The 21054-nt window shown below is 41.9% G+C and overlaps 1 protein-coding gene across 1 annotated transcript in view; it reads right to left on the reverse strand.

The window, feature by feature from the left end:
* RAB10 (RAB10, member RAS oncogene family) overlaps window positions 1–17904 on the reverse strand; it is a 77512-nt gene extending 59608 nt beyond the window's left edge. The window contains exon 1 of the mRNA XM_029231680.1: window positions 17244–17904. Coding sequence (XP_029087513.1) covers window positions 17244–17370 — 127 coding nt within the window. The 5' untranslated portion in view covers window positions 17371–17904. The remainder of the gene's footprint in view (window positions 1–17243) is intronic.
* Window positions 17905–21054: the final 3150 nt, after the last annotated feature.

The raw sequence follows: 21054 nt of genomic DNA on the forward strand, positions 1-21054 counted from the left end.
CATGCTCCTAACTAGCATATTCCGTAAGTTAGTGGCACCGGTTCGCCCAGCCAGTGGTAGCATCAGGATTATGTGACATGGATCTAATCCTGCCACTCACTACCCCATCTACAGGATGAAGTACAAGCTTACTGCCAGATCATATAAGGCCCTTCACAGGCGGCACCACATAATTTCTAAACACTTTATGCTCCAGACCCAAAATGTTGATAAACAGGGAACTGGTTAACTAAATCGTGATACATCTTAACGGAACACTATGCAGCAGTTTTAAAAAAATGAAGAAACTAATCATGAGGAATGATCTCCAAGATACACTGTGGAGGGAGGAAAAAAAGTAAAATACAACTATTTCTGTCATGTATTTAATAGTACAACCTTGGTTCTCAAACTTCAGCTTGTATGGAAATCATCTGGACGGCTCCGTCAAAATACAGATGGCTGCGGACTTCCCTGGTAGCACAGTGGTTAAGAACCTGCCTGTGAATGCAGGGGCCACAGGTTCAAGCCCTGGTCCAGGAAGATCCCACATGCCGTGGAACAACTAAGCCCGTGTGCCACAACTATTGAGCCTGCGCTCTACAGCCCATGAGCCACAACTACTGAGCCCACATGCCACAACTACTGAAGCCCGCACGCCTAGAGCCCATGCTCCTTAAAACGAGAGAACACACCGCAATGAGAAACCCACACACCGCAACCAAGAGTAGCCCCCGCTCGCTGCAACTAGAGAAAGCCCGTGCACAGCAACCAAGACCCAACACAGCCATAAATAAATAAATAAATTTATAAATGTCAGACGATGCGTGTGTTAAAAAAAAAAAAAAAACAGATGTATGAGTCCTACCCAAGGAATTTCTGATTCGACAGTTGACAGGTAGAACGTGAGAATTCGCATATCCAGCAAGTTTCCCGGTGATGCTGGTGCTGCCGTGAAGAGGTCCACACTTTGGAACCAGTGTCTTCACAGTCACTGCATATTTTAAAAAATGGATCATTCTTTGTTCATTGCAGCACTATTTACAATAGCCAGGACATGGAAGAAACCTAAATGTCCATCAACAGATGAATGGATAAAGATGTGGCACATATATGCAATGGAATATTACTCAGCCATAAAAAGGAACGAAATTGAGTTATTTGTACTGAGGTGGATGGACCCAGAGTCTGTCATACAGAGTGAAGTAAGTCAGAAAGAGAAAAACAAATACCAGATGCTAACACACATATATGGAATCTAAAAAAAAATGTACTGATGAACCTAGTGGCAGGACAGGAATAAAGATGCAGACATAGTGAATGGACTTGAGGACACGGTAGGGAAGGGGACAAGGTGAGAGAGTAACACTGACATATATACACTACCAAATGTAAAATGGCTGGCTAGTGGGAAGCTGCTGCATAGCACAGGGAGATCAGCTTGGTGCTTTGTTGACTACCTAGAAGGGTGGGAAAGGGAGGGTGGGAGGGAGGCTCAAGAGGGAGGGGATATGGGGATATACGTATAGATATAGCTGATTCACTTTGTTGTACAGCAGAAACTAACGCAAGACTGTAAAGCAATTATACTCCAATAAAGGTATTTTAAAAAAAAGGATCATTCTTTATCATCTTTAAAGAAAATCAACCCACCACAGATTGTTCAAATTCAATGGCTGAGGAAAGCCAAATATGGTCTTAAAAGAAAATCATCCACTGAAGCAGATCATGGCAGTTATGTGAGAAAATTCAACTGACAAATAGCAAGGAGGATGAGCCAAGCTGTAATAGTACTCCATGGTACATTTCAAAATCTACAAAACAACATATGTACAACTGCATTGCATATATCATACAATACCAAGCAGGCACACTGACACCATTGCTTTCAGGAAGATGTGTTTTACAGTAGAAGAGTCAAGAGCAAACTAACAAAAATTTTTAATTATTTACTCTTGAAATTAAGTTGCCTATAATGCTTTCCTTAAAATTAATGTTTTAAGACCTCCATTTCTTCCCTTCTAGCCACTCATTTCCATCAACCAACAAATTCACCTAACAAGAGATGATAAAACAAACTGTATTTGAAAATACAGTTCTCTAAAAAACTCTCACTCAACTGAAGCAATTTTAAACTCAGTAGGTTTGCTAAAATTCAATAGAAGATCAGGAAAAAAGGCAAATGTTTGAAGAAACAAATCCATTCAGCAGGGGCTAAAGTATTCCAGGGGGCTCACGCATTCCAAGAGAGACAGAATGTCAAGGATGAGGATGTTACCTGAGACTGAGGCAAGTTTTGAAAGGCAAACTGTGCTTAATTAAATCACTGCTGGAGTTGGAAATCATCATTTAATAGAAAGACCACAACCTAGGGCATATATATGTATGTATATCTTCATCACTAATGACTTAAACAGTGCCTGCTAAAAAGCATAACGTAGAAAAAAAGTAAAAATCAGCTCAAGAAAATGTGTTGGGGGCTAAAGAAGAAAGTTTAAAATAAGTCCTGTAATCTGTGGCACCTACATATAGACATCTTACTAAAGAAAGTTTTTCAGAAGAGAAATTGAAGAAAAATTAGAGGGGGAAGGGGCTTCCCTGGTGGCACAGTGGTTAAGAATCCACCTGCCAATGCAGGGGACACGGGTTCGAGCTCTGGTACAGGAAGATCCCACGTGCCATGGAGCGACTAAAGCCCGTGCACCACAACTACTGAGCCTGCGCTCTAGGGCCCGTGAGTCACAACTACTGAGCCCACTCGCCACAACTACTGAGCCCACTCGCCACAACTACTGAAGCCCGCATGCCTAGAGCCTGTGCTCCACAATGAGATGCCCAAGCACTGCAATGAAGAGTAGCCCCCTCGCTGCAACTAGAGAAAGCCCACGCACAGCAATGCAGACCCAAGGCAGCCAAAAATAAATACATAAAAATAAATTTTAAAAAAAAGATGAACCAAAATTGATAGGACCACTTTGTAAAATTGTTCAGTACTATCTGTGAAAGCTAGTACCTACCAAAGCTAAATATATGCGTACACCATGACCCAGCAATCCCACCCCTAAATACACACCCAAGAGGACTGTGTGCGTATTTTTAAAAAAAGAAAAAGAAAAAAAAATTAGAGGGGGAAGTCGTGATATTATAGTGTAAAAATTAGTTATTTGAGTGTATCAGGTTAACACTGAAATTATTTTTATTCCCTTAAGCACCCATTGATCATCAGTCACAAATAACCCACAAAGGAAACCGTCCACCTGTTGCTTAATTTATAGTTACCTGTGTTATATAAGATATTACTATTAAACACTTTTATTAGAATATTTTATTGTACAGAGAAATACAAACTGCTAAACCCTGTCTGACTTATCCAAAAAGCCCGTTATTCTTTTTTTTTTTTTTTTTTTTTGCGGTACGCGGGCCTCTCACTGTTGTGGCCTCTCCCGTTGCGGAGCACAGGCTCCAGACACGCAGGCTCAACGGCCATGGCTCACGGGCCTAGCCGCTCCGTGGCCTGTGGGATCTTCCCGGACCAGGGCACGAACCCGTGTCCCCTGCATCGGCAGGCGGACTCTCAACCACTACGCCACCAGGGAAGCCCAGCCCACTATTCTTGAGGGAGGCATATTAAGTTAAGAGCATGGCTGACTTCCTGGAAGTCCTAAGCCAGTTTCATTAAGATGCTATTTATGGTCCTGACATTCAGAAATCTGTGCAGGCCCTTTTTGAATCCATTTAAAATAGAGAAATTACTTCTGTAAATGTTTCATTCAATATGAAAAAAAAATCCTTATATTTATCTCCCAAAACTGGTTCATTCACATTTTAAAGGATAATCCTCCAACAATCCTAATACTTGAGAACTAGTGAGTAAATCTTAAATTTACCTCATCCAAGCTCATAATTTTGTTTGGATTATATTCACCCTCAGGCTTCACTTTTCCATCAATGCATCCCAATTTTTAAAATTCTTTCTGAATACAAGAAATAATTTCATTTTATTATAATAAAGCATTTATCTAGCGTCTTGTGGAAAAATTATTCCACAAAAGTTAAACTCTGATTATACATACATAAGGCAACAAAACTCATTTTTTATTATGTCTCCAAAATATATCAAACTTTCTACGTCAACAGAGACTACTGAAGATAAAAGAACTTCTAGGGAATTCCCCGGTGGTCCAGTGATTAGGACTCAGTGCTTTCACTGCCACAGCCGGGATTCAACCCCTGGTCGGGGAACTAAGACCTCGCAAGCTGTGCGGCACGACCCAAAAAAAAAAAGGAACTTCTCATTGGCCATAATCATCAATTCACAAATCTGTAACTGTATCGTATGGTAATACAATCTTTAATCTTTGTCTTAGTTTTCAGTTCTCCTACCTAAATGTCTATCTCGTCTCATTTCTGCTGGCTGGACATGTCACCTGCATAAAAACAAAAGTCTGCTGCTTCTTCAGGGTCTAATAAAATGGAATTAAAAAACAAAGTCAGTAAGGCACTAAGAAAACACTAAGTACTATGTGTGGCTTTAATTTAGGTGATTTGTGAATATACTATTTGTTTTCATCTGGATTATGTTCAGAGGTTAATGGAAGACTAATCTCTAGATACATGTAAGTGTTACCACCTGACTGTTTAAAATTCTGTATCTTAAAAAAAACAAAACAAAACTTTCTTTCATGAGGTATAGCAAACATAACTTTGTAAGACAAGAAAACAGTAAAGGGCATAAAGCTTGTATTTCCCACAAATATGAAATGTCTTAGAAGAGCAGCAAAGATATTGAGAATCAGATTCTAACTTAGGTGCTGAGAAAGTAGTGGTATTTTGGTGCACTTTTCAAAATTCTCCACTAGAACTTAAACACCACAAGGATAGGCACCAAGTTGTACTACTCACCACTGCATCTCTGGCGCTCAGAGTGCCTGACACATTGTAAAACCTCAACGGCAAGTGCAAAGGCTTATAGCTTAATTTCCTACTTTATTTTTGAAAAATGACTATGGCACACAAATCTTTAATCTATTTTGAATCAGACACCACTTCATACACAAAATAAACTATCTAAAGAGACATAAAAGCAAATGTAGCAAAATATTGGCAATTGGTGAATCTAGAGGAAGGATATAAGAGGATTCATTATAATAAGTATCTTTTCTGTAGGTCTGAAACTTTCCGAAAGAAGAAAAAAGTTTTCAGGATTCTTACTCACTTAAGCAAAGAGCTAACACTTGAACAGTTATTTTGATATTATATTTACCTTCCACAGCACTCGTGTCCATTTATTATGCTGAATATATATTCCCACACACAAAAATATGCAAAAAGACACTACTGGATTTTTAAAAATTCACACGTATCCATTAATGTCTAATTTAAGGAAGGCAAAGTTAGTAAGACTGAGAATATACAAAGAGGTAGAATAACTCTACTCACACTTTGTAGGGAAAAATGTTTACTAGTAGGTTTCAAACCAGCTAAAAATCAAGCGGGCGATACCTTATCATTCAATGCCAAGTGCTATAATATATAGGACCCACTGCAATCCTCTGACAGATTATGAGTTTGCTGAATCATTTGTTGGTCAGTATTCTATAAAACAGTATACATCGAGAGCAAAAGACTGAAATTTAAGACTACAGTCATACTCTGTTCAAAAAGCAAAAAATACTCTCCCTTCCCCCCAAGTAAATCAGCCAAGAATTATACATCTAAATTAAAGCTCTTTCCTTTAAATGGTGCTGTTGTGAATACTCTGATTCCCTACTACATTCATTTGACTATCCTAAATAACAAAAATATCAGTATTTTGAGGATGGACTAGATATTTACAAGAACAGTAGCAAAGTATCATCCATCCCTAATCCTACTGGATGTTATTTATGAGTTAAAAAGTGGAGTCAAAAATCATTTGGAGTCAAAAATTACTTCAAATTCCAGTTAAACTAGAAGAGAAAAATCTTTCTGACCCCTTCTCTCCAAAATCACACCAAAACTTCAAGGAAAACAAGAAATATAAAGAGTTTACAAATGGATAGACATTGTAACTAACCACAATAGATGAAGAAGTTTATGACCTCAGAACCCACTGAAGAAGATACCAATGAGAAGCAAGCCAATTCACGTCTAAATAGGAGGTTTAGCAATAGGAGGTATTAGGTACCAGGCAGAAAGTAAAGGCTGATTGAAGGTTTATATAAGGACACCCCAAGACGTAGCCTCCATTTCACATAACCAGATATTACCACTCCTCAAGACCTAGCAGGAGTCTAAAGATTTATTCTCTAGAAAATCTGAAACTGACACACTCTGAATTCAGGAACAAGAGGTTCAGTGGAGTGTGGAGATGAATCTAAAACCAGGGAGATTAAAAAGCCCCACCCATGTTTACAAAGCTCAGGAACATCGTTTCAAAGACCCATTCTTTTTTTTTTTTTGGCACTTTAAAAAAAAATCTTATTGAAGTGCAGCTGATTCAACGACCCATTCTTAATTATGAACGTATGTCCTGAAATCACCAATCATTTGAGAAAGGCCTCTAAAATAAAATACAGAGTAAAACAAACATGGGTATGGAAAACTTGAAGGAAAAAGAGAGTCAAGAAGAAAATGTCAAAAAACCTATCTTCCAAGAAAGATACCGTATTTATAAAACAGGAACAGAATGCTTAAAAAACAAATTTTAAGGAATAAAGCAGAAAAAGCACTAGAAATTTAAACATACTACAGCTGAAATAAAATCTTCAATAGAAAAGATAAAGTCAAAGAAATCTCCCAGAAAGAACGAATTAGCAAAGCTAGAAAATAGAAAATTATACCATCAATCCAGGAAGTCCAACATCCAACTAAAAACAGAAAATAAAGGGAAGAAAATCACAGGAGGGAAAAATGTAAGAAAACGTGAAGAAGTTAAGGACCTGGAAAGGCCCACCAAGTATCGAGAATGATAGATTTATTTTTAAAAAGACCCACCCACTAAGGTGCATGATCTGTTACCAGGAATTCAAAAAAATTAAAAAATCTAAAAACTTCCAGAGACAAACTAGGCCATAAACGATGGATAAATAATCAGAATGAGGGCTTCCCTGGTGGCGCAGTGGTTGAGAGTCCGCCTGCCGATGCAGGGGACGCGGGTTCGTGCCCCAGTCCGGGAAGATCCCACATGCCGCGGAGTGGCTGGGCCCGTGAGCCATGGCCGCTGAGCCTGCGCGTCCGGAGCTGAGCCTGCGCATCCGGAGTCCCGCAACGGGAGAGGCCACAATGGTGAGAGGCCAGTGTACCGCAAAAAAAAAAAAGAATCAGAATGGTATTGTACCTACCAACAACATCAGAAGCTAAAAGACAAAAGTAATACTTTCAAAATCCTAAGGGAAAATTATTTTCAAACCAGAACCCTAGGCCCTGTCAAACTTTCGATGGAGTGAAAGGAAAGAATTTAGACATTATCAAATATGGAAAGTCTCAAAAAATTTCCTTTGCCATGTTCCCTTTTTGCAAGAAGCTACTAAAGAATGATATGATCCAAGGCAATAAATTAACAACAGTATCTCACATGAGAGAGGCTAAGGGAACGGAAGCAAGAAGGAGAAAGACCTAGAAGAGAGGCATCCAGGAAGAAATATATATATATATCTCTAATGGCTTGACTGTGTAGAAAGTCATTCTGAGAGGTTGTTGAAGGATGTAGGAAGACTTGATAATGTGTAAAGGAAATTAATCAAATAAAGAGAACTTTCAACTTCAGAGAAAAGGAAACGGAGTCGTAACAGACTATTTGGCTTGATAGGGAATATTCACATGGCCATATTAATGTAACCACTGGATATCAATTTAACAAAAAAAACTGGGATAAAAGTGGGATGAGATTATAACAGGTTAAAATTTTCATCTAATATTAATACTCAAGAGATGGCTGTATACCTTATATTTTGAAAATATAGGAGTATATAACAGAAGAGGTAGAAGATGCTTCTAAAGAAAAGGACTGAAGATGGAGAGGAAATGAGTCAGGAGACTGCTTTTTTTGTTACTATAAATCTCTTAGCAGTTTACTTAACTTCAAATATGTGTACACATCACTGGTAAAAATTAACTTTAAAAAGCTTTCAAGGGACTTCCCTGGTGGTGCAGTGGTTCAGAATTCACCTGCCAGTGCAGGGGACACAGGTTCAAGCCCTGGTCCGGGAAGATCCCACATGCCGCGGAGCAACTAAGCCCGTGCGCCACAACTACTGAAGCCCACGTGCCACAACTACTGAAGCCCACGTGCCTAGAGCCCATGCGCCGCAAGAAGAGAAGCCACCGCAATGAGAAGCCCGCGCACTGCAACGAAGAGTAGCCTCCGCTCACGGCAACTCGCGTGCAGCAACGAAGACCCAACGCAGCCAAATAAATAAAATAAAATGTATAAAGAGCTCATAAAACTCAATAGTAAAAAAGAAAAAAGAATGCAATTAGAAAATGGGCAACTGATGTGAACAGATATTTCACCAGAGAACACACAGATGGCAAAAAAGAACATGAAAAGATTTTTCAACACCTCTGGCTATCAAGGAAATGCGATTTAAAACAACAATGAGATTATTACTACACACTTATCAGAATAGCTAAAACACAAAATAGTAAAACCACCAAATGCTGGTGAAGATGCAGAGAAACAAGATCACTCACACGCTATTGAAGGAATATAAAATAGTACAGCCACTTGAGAAACAGTTCGGTAGTTTCTTATAAAACTAAACATGCAATTACCATATGACCCAGTAATTGCACTATTAGGCATTTATCCCAGAGAAACAAAAATTTATGATCATACAAAACCTTCTACACAAAAATTCATAGCAGCTTTATTTATAACAGCCAAAAACTGCAATCAGCCCAGGTGTTCCCCAACGGGTGAGTCGTTAACCAAACTGTGGGGAATGCATACCATGAAATACTACTCCATAATAAAAAAGGTACTACTGATGCATACAACTTGGATGAATCTCCAGGGAATTAAGCCGACTGAATAAAAGCAAATCCCAAAAGGTTACATCGTATATGGTTCCATTTATATTACATTTGTGAATGACGAAATTTTATAAATGGAGGACAAATTTTTGGAGGAGAGAAGCGGGGGTGGAGGGAGGAAAGGGGTATAGTTAAAAAAGAACACAAGGGATCCTTGTCCCTTGGAACTGTTCAGTATCTTGACTGTGGTGGCAGCTACATGAACCTACAGAAGTGACAAAACTGTAGTGAATTTCATACACACACAAATGAGTACAAGTAAAACTAGAGAAATTTGAGTAAGACTGGTGTGCTGTAACAGATGACAATATCCTGGTTGTGATATTATACCACAGTTTCACAAAATGTTACCATTAGGAGAAACTGGGCAAAGTGTACAAGGGATCCTTCTGTACTGTTTTTTACAACTGCATGTGAATCTACAACTGCCTTAATAAAAATGTCAATTAAAAAAAGCCTGCATAAGCATTGCTACTGATATGAAAGAAACAAATCAATACTGTCCTCTGTTCTGATTTTGCTACATTGTACTTTTTGGGTCTCCAGAATAATGTTTTTTTCCATTTTCTAATGTTTTACAACCTTGGATGCTCTGTTTCTGGGTCATGCTGGAAACTTAGTGTTCCATCACCAGCTGCTATTTTCCCCAAAAATATGATTTTTCATCTCTGGAAAGAAGGATAAATATCAAGCAATCACTTTTGTTTGTAACTCAAAATATATGGTACTACTATCTTCAAATATAATGTTTTTTCTCATTTGAGATTTACCTTCAGATGAGTTTTCTTCACCAAAATTTTACTCTAGTCATCTTTTCAAATTCCTTTTCTTATGACCCAAATTTAAAGGACTTAATCCATTAACCCCCAATATTCACCTCTTTGAAGGAAGCAAATCCATGACCTTTTCAAGACTTTTATCAGTCTTTGGGTTCAGACAATGGTCTCAACACTTTATAGCTCTTTTACACTCTACCTTTATGACTGAACCATCTCCATAAGCAGTCTTCCCATGCAGATCTCTTAGCTATTCACAAATTTATATTTTGTGCTAAATAACGGTCTCTTATTTGTAAATCAACTCAACAAGCCCCTATTTCTCGGTTAATCACAATTGCTATCACAGCAGTGGCTGGGCAACTCTGTACTGTTAAAAGTTGAAACAGATTGACAGTATTTCTCCTATCATTCTTTTCCTTTACAAACCAAACAGGAATATCAGTATTTCCTTTGCCACATCTCGTATACCATTATACACGATAATTCTTGAAAATAAAATAATCATTTCTAACATTATCAGCTCAGCTCTGCTGTGTTACGCTCTGTTTGCAAAAGACAAGTAACCTGAACAAACCCCTTGGTATTTGGTGCCGAGACTTGTTACTTTCCCACTTCTGTCAAAACAAAGACAAAACAACAATAAACCACTGTAACTCCACTTTTCAAATTAAAACTGGTGAGTAGGAGAATGACCCTATCATTAATTTTTTCAAACAAAACAATGAAATTCTCAGGATGAGAAACACAGCCATGAACAAGATTGGATGTGGATTTTAGTCAAAACTCTTTCACTAATTAGCCATATAATCTTCTGCAAGTTACCTCCCCTCATCAGTCTCAGTTTCCTGACTCAGTTTCCCTGGTGGTGCAGTGGATAAGAATCCGCCTGCCAATGCAGGGGACATGGGTTTGTTCCTTGGTCCAGAAGATCCTACATGCCGCGGAGCAACAAAGCCCGTGCGCCACAACTACTGAGCCTGAGCTCTACAGCCCACGAGCCACAACTACTGAGGCCTGCCCGCCTAGAGCCTGTGCTCTGCAACAAGAGAAGCCACTGCAATGAGAAGCCCACGCACCGCAACGAACAGCAGCCCCCCCACTCTGCTCACTGCAACTAGAGAAAGCCTGCGCCCAGCAACTAAGACCCAACGTGCTAAAAAAAAAAAAAAAGGAAAAAAAAATTCATATTAGGGTACTTTCCTGTATTAATATTCCAAGGAGATCTATGTAGATACACACAACAAAAAGACAAACCTGCCTTCAGTATCTGAAAGTACAGACCGGTAATAATAAAGCATGGGAAAGTACCTTAAAGGATCCTCTTGACTCAATGACCACTGGTTAACAGTAGTTATCACATGAAACAGTGAGGGGCTGTCTGTGATTAAATGCTCTTTTAGAGAGCTGTGTCAAGTGGCAAAGAGTTTTTTGGGGGCTTTTTGGTAGTAAAATATACGTAACATAAAACTGACCATTTAAACCATTTTTTTAATTGCAGTAAAAAAAAACATAACATAAAAATATACCAACTTAACCAGTTTTAAGTGTATAGTGTAGTAGTGTTAAGTGTATTTGCATTGATACACAACAGATCTCCAAAACTTCTTCAGCTCATAAAACTAAAACTATACTATATCCATTAAACAACTCCCCATTTCCCCCTCCCCCCAGTCCCTGGGAGACTATCATTCTACTTTCTACTATTCTACTTTCTGTTTCTATGAAGTTGACAACTTTAAATACCTCATATAAATGGAATCATGCAGTATTTGTCCTTCTGTGCATGTTAACCATTTCTAAGTATACAACTCAGTGGCATTAAATATATTCGCACTGCTGTGCAACCATCACCACTATCCATCTCCAAAACTTTTTTATCTTCCCAAACTGAAACTCTGTACCCTTTAAGCAATAATTCCCCACTAACTGAAATTCTGTACACATTAGCCAATAACTTCCCATTACCCAGTTCCCAGGCCCTGGTAACCACTATTCTACTTTCTCTATGAATTGACCTATTCTAGGTACCTCACATAAATGATTTTATGCAGTATTTGTCTATTTGTGTCTGGCTTGTTTCACTTAGCACAGTGTTTTCAGTGTTTATCCATGTTGTAAAATCTATCAGAATTTCACTCCTTTTTAAGGTTCAATAATATTCCATTGTATGTATATGCTACATCTTGTGTATCCATTCATTGGTCTATGCACATTTGGGTTGTTTCCACCTTTCGGCTACTGTGAATAATGCTGCTAAACAGACAATAACAAGTGTTGATGAGGATGTGGAGAAATAAAAGCCTGGTGCAGTGCTATGGCAACATAAAACTGTGCAGCCACTGTGGAAAACAATATGGTGGTTTCCCAAAAAATTAAAAATAGAATTATGGTGTGATCTAGCAATGCCACTTCCAGGTATATACCCAAAAGAACTGAAAGCAGGGACTCGAACAGATAAGTCTATGACAAAGTTCTTTTTTTTTTTCCCAAAGTTAATTTTTGATGTCAGTCATCCTAATGGATGTGAAGTAACGTCACATAGTGGTTTCGATTTGCATTTCCCTAATGATTAGTGATGTTGAACATCTTTTCATGTGTTTACTGGCCCTTTGTATCTTCTTTGGGAAAATCTCGGGATAGTTCTTAATCAATCCTAAAAATACACGTTCAAATGAAAGAAATTCCTTAGGCGGGCTTCCCTGGTGGCGCAATAGTTGGGAATGCGGGGGACACAGGTTCGAACCCTGGCCCGGGAAGATCCCACGTGCCGCAGAGCAAGTAATCCCATGTGCCACAACTACTGAGCCTGCGCTCTAGAGCACATGAGCCACAACTACCGAGCCCACGTGCCACAACTACTGAGCTCACGCGCCTAGAGTGGGAGCTCTGCAATAAGATAAGCCACCTCAATGAGAAGCCCGTGCACCGCAGCGAAGACCAACACAGTCAAAAATAAATAAATAAATAAATAATTTTTTTTTTTTAAAGAAAAATTCATTGGGCACGCTGGCATTCCTGCAGCATGAGCCACTGCCTGGGTGTCACAGCAAAGTCCTGTCACGTTTAATATGAAAGAGGTTTTGCTCAATTCTCTAAAAAGCAGCCTCTCATATAAAATGGGCTCATTTCAATTAAATAAACCAATTCTGCATGTTAGTGGAACCATCCTACTCTTCCAACGCTTAGTAAAAACACTCAGAAAGACAACAAAAAGGGTGTGTTCATTATACCTCTCCCAGAGGCAAGAGCCTCTACCAATTTAAATTTTTTTTTTTTTCCCCGGTATGCGGGCCTCTCACTGTTGTGACCTCTCCCGTTGCGGAGCACAGGCTCCGGACGCGCAGGCTCAGCGGCCATGGCTCACGGGCCCAGCCGCTCCGCGGCATGTGGGATCCTCCCAGACCGGGGCACGAACCCGTGTCCCCTGCATCGGCAGGCGAACTCTCAACCACTGCGCCACCAGGGAAGCCCACCAATTTAATTTTTTACGTGGAATCCAGAGACTCCGTTTCCCAGTGAAAGACAGTCCTAACAGAAAAAGTAATATGAAGTCGAGGGGTGGAGGGAGGATTAACAACACCAAAAGACAGCACTTTCAGTAAAACAGCCCACTAAAAATTTCTGCTTTGGGACGAGTCCAAGTAACTACCATATCACGAAAAGGGTAATGCTTTCCTGAGCTCATACTGCCAACAGGGTTATAGCCAAATAAACCAATGAAATCTGCTCATCCAAAACCAGTAACTCTCTTTAGCAAATACTTCAACAATCTGAATTTCCAAGACCAGTTTTACCCTAAAATTACTCTATTAGCCAAACAGCTGATTTCTTATATAAAATCTGACCTCAATCTACTTCACATATTTAATGCTCAGAAAGTAGGTAGACAAGAAATGTTAAAACAAAACTAGCCAATTCTAGAGGATGCTGATTGTACTTACTACATGTCTGTCTGCCTGCCTTCATTCACTATTTACCATGCACCCATTAAATGCAGGGACTCTTCTAGGTCCTTAGCATCTATCAGCTAAAAGACAAAGCCCTCTGTCCTTGTGCAGCTTATATTCTAGTGCCCTTGGATTCACTTTGCGATTGGTGAGTGTGGAACATACCAGTAATCTGCTTTTACAACTCTGTCTGCAATAAATCTGACCATAAACATCATACACAATTTCTGACACAGATGTGTGGGAAGTGAAAATATACAGAAAAATTTAAATACGGTAGTCTGTGTAAGCACTGTATGTAAGCACCATAAGCCTGTACAAATTACTTCTTCCAAGAATCAATAGCCAATAAGTAACTGAAATGACTGTGCCTAAAATAATGAGGGCCAGCGTTATACTGGCAGTTTGGCCCTACTGAACACCTGCAAGGTAACTACTTCTGTCCAAACCTCAAGAGGTTTTAACAGTCAAGTGACAACTCAAATTTCAGTATCATTCATAATTAGAGAGTGCTCTAGATTTTTTAAAAAGCAAAGCAAAACAAAAAACATCCTAGTCAACTGATGAAATTTAAAATGTCCTAAAAGTAGTACACATTCCAAGTACCTCCAATTATCTGCACACTAGCCAGCTGGCTAGTTTACACTGTTTAAACATGCACTGTCCAATGTGGCAGCACTAGCCACACTCAGCACCTGAAATGTGCCTAATCTAAATTGAGGTGAGCTGTAAATATAACATACACTCTGGAGAAAAAGAATGTAAAATGTCTCAACTATTTTTAATCTTGATTACATAATAAAATTATAAGACTGGATAACATGAGTTAAAATATAGTATTAAATACTTCTTTTACTTTTTAAATGTGGCTACTAAAAAATATTATCTATGTGACTCACATTATATTTCTTTTGGATGCACTGGTATAAGATGCCAGCAGACTTCTAAAACCTGCACACAGAGCTAATACATGCAATGTGTCGGAGCTGTACTCAGAATTTTACACCCATGTATTTATCCATTTCTCAGCTTACACTGTTCAATATATCTTATATATCAAAATATCATACATATCAAACACTTTTATATCAAAATATTAAAGTTTCAGAATCTAAAGTGAAATTGTTTAGCAGAGCACTAACAAATATTTGTGTGAACACTGCATGCAGGGCATTCAATCCATAAAGTAACTTGTTCTGCCTCACTTCAGCAGCAGAAGGGTCACAAGTTCCACATATAGCTAATATGCATGCACTGTGCTCCTACAGTGTGCCTGGCACCATGCTAGGTGCTTTGCTCTCAATGACCCATAAAATCCTCACAACTACCTTATGTGATAGGTCCTATTATTAACACTATTTAAAGAAGAAACAAGCAGACAGAGATTAATTAACTTGCCAAAGTTCCGTAACTAGTAACCTGTGGAACTAGGATTCCAACCCAGCAGGTTTGATCCCAAATTACTACACATTTTCCCTAGTAAAAAGACTACACAAGGAATTCCCTGGCAGTTCAGTGGTTAGGACTCCCAGCTTTCACTGCAGAGGACGCAGGTTCAATCCCTGGTCAGGGAACTAAGGTCCCACAAGTCTTGCGGGGCAGCCAAAAAAAAAAAAAAAGTAAAAAAGAAAGACTACACAAGAAGATTATGTCATTATCTTACAGGATTGGGCTTTAGTTGAGGGTATGCACTCATTAAAAAAGACAAGAGTAGAAGGAGTTAATGTTTTGCTTCCTACCCTCCTCCACCCCCTACCCTTCTCAATGAAAGGTTAAAGTTGACCACGTGAATTAAATCCCTGATCTTACTACAGGTTTATTCAATGCTCCCTTTTCCAGAAAGGCCCTACCCACCCCTGTGGTCCAATTCCTATTTGTCCTTCAGACTTCATTTTAGACACCATCTCCATGCAAGCGCCTAATTTGGGCTAGTCACCCCTCCTTCCCATGCTTACCCCCACTGTAGCACTTTCCACACTCTATTGTGATTGTCCTCACTACACTGCTCCTTAAAAGGTCTATTGTGTTCACTTATCTATCCCCAGTCCCTAAAACAGTGCCTAGCATTAGGTGCTCAATAAATATTTACTGAACTATCTAACTACCTGACCCACCCAGATACAGCTAAAAGTGGAATATTAAAAGTAAACATAGTGGTAGGAAGTGCTAACCCACAGGCAGAGAACAAGTTCTAAGTTTCGTGAAATTTATGACAGGTCTAGAGAGCAGTATGACACTCAGGAAATAATGATCACAATGACCCCCTCCCCCCAAAAAAGGGAGTAAAATCAAAACATAGTTTAAATGATCACTTGCTCAATTTAAATTCAGTAAAATTTGTTTTATGAGACTGAATTAAGTAGCTGACAAATATTTATCACAAGAAATCCAAATCAACGATTCCAAATGCTATAAACTGTTTGAAATCAGCTTAATTGTGACAACTGCCAGAGTTCAAAGACTACAGTTGCTTTTTTAAAAACTCATCTTAATATAAAACTAGTTACACTTATAAATGGGTTTCATTGCACTGCCCCAACGCTGTGTTCTGGGCCCCAAGTGACAGAGACAACTATGTGTCCTTTAAGATATTTATTGTGTGGGGGGGAAAAAACAGATTTCGCATACAACCCATTTAACACAATTCGTGTTAATGCACTAAATTGTCTCAGCAGAGTCAAATGGGACTTTCCTAGAGCGTTCCCTTTTCTTTTCCTAAACGGGAAACCGATTTAAAAGGTCAATCTTGAGCTCTTATTTTCACACTAAATAATTCTGAAACATGAGGTGAAAAGTACATTAGAAGTCCCAAGGCTATGACTGGCAAGACACTTCCCTGTAAATTCTAGCGTAAACAGAAGGGAGAACTTCATTCTTTCGGGTTCGAGGACAGAAGCTGATCGTCTCCATTAGATTACTGCTTCTGTTGATGTCTCGAACAGCTCTGTGAGCAAACATGCCAGAGAGTCCCACCCCAAGCACGAAGAGCCTCCGATTGTTTGACACATCAATGGATTAGTCAACGCCGAGCAACTCACTTTTCCCTTCTAATTTGCCTTAATTATTCCTCACACAAATCCTCAAGTTTACTTTAAGACCATATGGAATCTTCTTTGCCCTGAAGTATGAATCCAGGCCTTTACCAAATGACTCCTAGTGCTTCAGTCCCAACCACCAAAATAAATCCCTTACAAATATCGTACAGCTAGTAACGCCACACAAACATGGAAAAAGCCAATCCAGACGCTTAAAGAAATAGGATTCTGGAACGCTGTTAATGCTGCATATTTTGTAACAGCAGGCACCGAGCAGAGTGAGAGACTTGAAACCAAAAGACCGGATGCAAAGCTTGGGAAGACCCCGCCCCAGAAAGCTCGATGCCGATTCAAACAGTAACTTGGGTCTGTCGCCTGGAATCAGAATCACTGAAACAAAGGCGTATATTACTGGAAGCAAGATGTCTGGAATAAAAGAAACGGTTTGCAGATGCAGAGACCGCACACCACCCTCCCACAGGTCTTACCTATGGTGGAAATAAAGGTGGTATTGAAGGCATCATCCGAAAAACGGAAAAGGACGCAGGTCTTCCCCACTCCCGAGTCCCCTATCAGGAGCAGCTTGAAAAGCAGGTCGTACGTCTTCTTCGCCATTGGGAGGAGCGGCACAGGCTCTCGCCGCCGGCGGCCCCAAGGGATCGGTCCCTCTCACTACGGCCAACTCCTCCTCTCTCGGGCGTTCTCAGGCCGGAGGACCGGGAAAGCGTGGGAAAAAGGAGGGCTCGAGAGGGCGCGGGCGACCTAGGAACAGCCTCGTCGAGGAAGCCCCGACGGTGGAAGCGTCCGGTGCCTCCGAGGGCGGCGACCGCGGCTCCGCAGCCTCTCCCAGCCGCTCCGCCCGGTTCCGGGGAGTCGGTCGGGACAAAATGGCCTCCCCTCCCCCCTCAGGGCTGCTCGGCCGGGACGCTCCCACGGGCGAGCAAGCAAGCTCAGCCGTCGAAGGAGAGCGGCGGGCGTGAAGACAGTATCCCTCGCGAGCAGCCGCTCCGCGCTAGGACGCGGCGATGGCAGCGAAGGAAGACCCGGAGCCGACGAGCTCAGCTACATAGCCACAGGAAGCCGAGCCGCCCCGGCCAGAGCCACCTTTTCCCCGTGCCCTCTCACGCCGGCGTGCGCGCTGCCTGAGACGCACGCAAAGACGTACGCCCGCCCTCCCCTCGCGCCCTCGCCCTGCGGGCCGCCTCTGCGCACGCGCACCAGAGGGCGTGGGGGCCCGCGGGGGCGCAGAGTGGAGCTCTAGGTCTCCGAGCCTCAGTCTAAGCCCCGACGGAGACTAGAGAGGGGAGGGGCGAGAGAGGGCGAGGCCGCGGGCGCGCTCCCTGCGGCCGTCTGATAGGGTGCGCGGCGTTACGAGCACGCCCCGCGGGGGGGGGGGGGGGGGGGCCGGGGGAGCGCCCGGGCGGGCGGCGGGGGGGGGGCCCTTTGGTACCCCCCCTTCCCGGGGGGGGGGGGGGGGCGCTGCCTAGTGACTGCGCAGGCGCGGCATGCTGGAGTAGCCCTTTGACATCCACCGTTTTCCTCCTCAGGTCGCTCACCGGGCTCAGCTGAGGATGCTTCGGGCCGCGTTTGGCGCGTGTGTTTCGCTGAGAGTCTTGGCGCAGCCAAGAGCTTGGGTCGCCGTGTGTTCCTGTGTAGCTGTAGTCGTAAATGTGAGAAAAAGTAGCGCCCTGGGTCATTTAATAGCCTCTTTGCTAAAATGAGGCGCATCCTGAGTGCCCTCTCTCGTGGCTAGTCGGGGCGGGGGAAACATTAAGCTCCGTCCCTGTTTACTTAAGTAACCAGAGTTGGCGTTCGAGAGAGCAGGAGTTTGAAATGGGAAAAACTGGCCACGCTGCTCAAGTTGGGATGTAATCTGCCCTCCAGGGCGAGGAGTAGAGGGCCGAGGAACACTTGGGTGCAGGGCCAACCTCCCCACCAAGTGGAAACGCCGGTGCTGTGCTCTACGTGGAGAACCGGCTCCAGAACTTGGACACTTTTTTTTTTAATTAATTAATTTTTTTGTTATTTATTTTTATTTTTGGCTGCGTTGGGTCTTCGTTGCTGCACGCGGGCTTTCTCTAGTTGCGGCGAGCTGGGGCTACTCTTCGTTGCGGTGCGCGGGCTTCTCTTTGCGGTGGCTTCTCTTGTTGCAGAACACAGGCATGGGCTTCAGTAGTTGTAGCACTCGGTCTCAGTAGTTGTAGCACGCGGCCTCAGTAGTTGTGGCTCGCGGGCTCTAGAGCGCAGGCTCTGTAGTTGTGGCACACAGGCTTAGTTGCCCCGCGGCATGTGGGATCTTCCCAGACCTGGGCTCGAACCCGTGTCCCCTGCATTGGCAGGCAGAGTCTTAACTACTGTGCCACCGGGGAAGCCCTTGGCCGCCCTTTTGCAATAGGGAGAGACCAATAGCACCATGCTGAGGAAGCGGGGCCCCTCCCTGCCGCCAGAATCGAACCACCAATGTACCAAATTGAGAGATAGTGAAGCCAGCCCCAACCCCGCTGCCTTTTCCTTGCACTTTCTTTTCATATGCCTAGCACTCTTCCTTCCCTCTCTTTCCATCAGTCTCAGGTATACCTTCCCTTTCTTCTTTCTTTCTGTAGTTTAAATGTTCATACTCCTGCCCTACCTTTCTTAGTGTGTCTCATGGCTCCGAAGCACACCTAGGATGTGATGGCAGAGTAGTTGAACCTGGTGGGCTGGTTCAGCCCGATACAGGAGAAAACCCTGAGACATCTGGAAAGCAAGAAACAGGGATTGGGGCTTCCCTGGTGGTGCAGTGGTTGAGAGTCCGCCTGCTGATGCTGGGGAAGCGGGTTCGTGCCCCAGTCCGGAAAGATCCCACATGCCGCAGAGCGGCTGGGCCCGTGAGCCATGGCCGCTGAGCCTACGCGTCCGGAACCTATGCTCCACAACGGGAGAGGCCACAGCAGTGAGAGGCCAGCGTACCGCAAAAAAAAAAAAAAAAAAAAAAAGCAACAGGGATTGCGAAAGAAGTAAAAACTGCATTTTTATGCCCCACCACCACCAAAATGTTTGTGTATTTAATATGTAATTAAAATTAGTCTTTAGGCAGTAGGGTAATCGTATTTCAGTCTCCCATTCTTTGAAGACTTGTCTTACATTCTTCTTTTACAACTACCCCTAAAGCTTCGTTTCTGAAGATGCCTGTCTTCTCTAATCTCACCCTCCGCTTTGTTTCTGGAATTGCTCTTGTCATTTAAACCTTATTCTCTATGAATCATTCTTTCTCCAATTGGGAATGTCTTATTAGGAATAATGCCACAATTCTAAAATAGCCTAGCCATGCAAATCACAAAATGAGCTATGATCAGTGCTTCACAGGTTTGTCATCAATTCAGTTATAACATTTAGGAAAATCATCAGTATTAATGTGATTCTTCCTTTCAAAAGAACTACAATTAACTCAAGCCCCAATGTTGTGAAGCATTTTAGAAAGTTATGATTTTTAAACATAGAAAGCCTAATTAGTTCCACTACATAAATGTTGGGGACAGTGGGCAGCTAAAAATGAAAAATATTTTTTTTTAAATTTCTTTGTTTATCCCAGTTGTTTCCAACCGTTTTATCAGTTAGAGACTTTTCTCCATGCGTTCAATATTCTGGAACTTTAGTAATTAATTATACTATTAATGAAGTTTATTTAGTATTGTATCAGGATCCTAGAAGTTTAGAGCTGTAATATCTTTTAAGTCATAATTCAACTCCTGCACGTAATTTACAGATGAGTCTAAGGCTCAGGGAGGTTAGGGACTTGCCAGAGGTCACACTGGCAGTGGCAGAGCCGGCCACTATATGCGCAAGGGAAAAGGGAAGAGCACCTCTACGGGACATCATACTGCAAGAAGGCGAGAATTGGAAGGCTCAGCAAGTACTTAATGTTTGGCTTCCCTAAAATTAATTAAAGGTTTTGCTGCAGTGAGGCCTAAACCTCAAGCCCTGTCTACCACTGAAGGCCACTAGAGTGATCAGGCATGATCTCTGACTCTAGAAAATAAGAATAAAATGAGAGTCTATGTAGGCCTAAAGGTATACCTAGAGTTGCGAAGTAATATTTGATAATAATTGAAACAGTGAAAGAAAATGCCAATTTAGTAGTAGTAGCTTGGGGCTTATACCTGTTTTTAAAATTGCTCTGTACAGGGCTTCCTTGGTGGCACAGTGGTTGAGAGTCCGCCTGCGGATGCAGGGGACACGGGTTTGTGCCCCGGTCCGGGAAGATCCCACATGCCGCGGAGCAGCTAGGCCCGTGAGCCATGGCTGCTGGGCCTGCGCGTC

Source organism: Monodon monoceros, unplaced genomic scaffold, assembly GCF_005190385.1.
Source record: "Monodon monoceros isolate NGI ecotype Baffin Bay Population unplaced genomic scaffold, NGI_Narwhal_1 Super_Scaffold_19, whole genome shotgun sequence".
Taxonomy (NCBI): Eukaryota; Metazoa; Chordata; class Mammalia; order Artiodactyla; family Monodontidae; genus Monodon; species Monodon monoceros.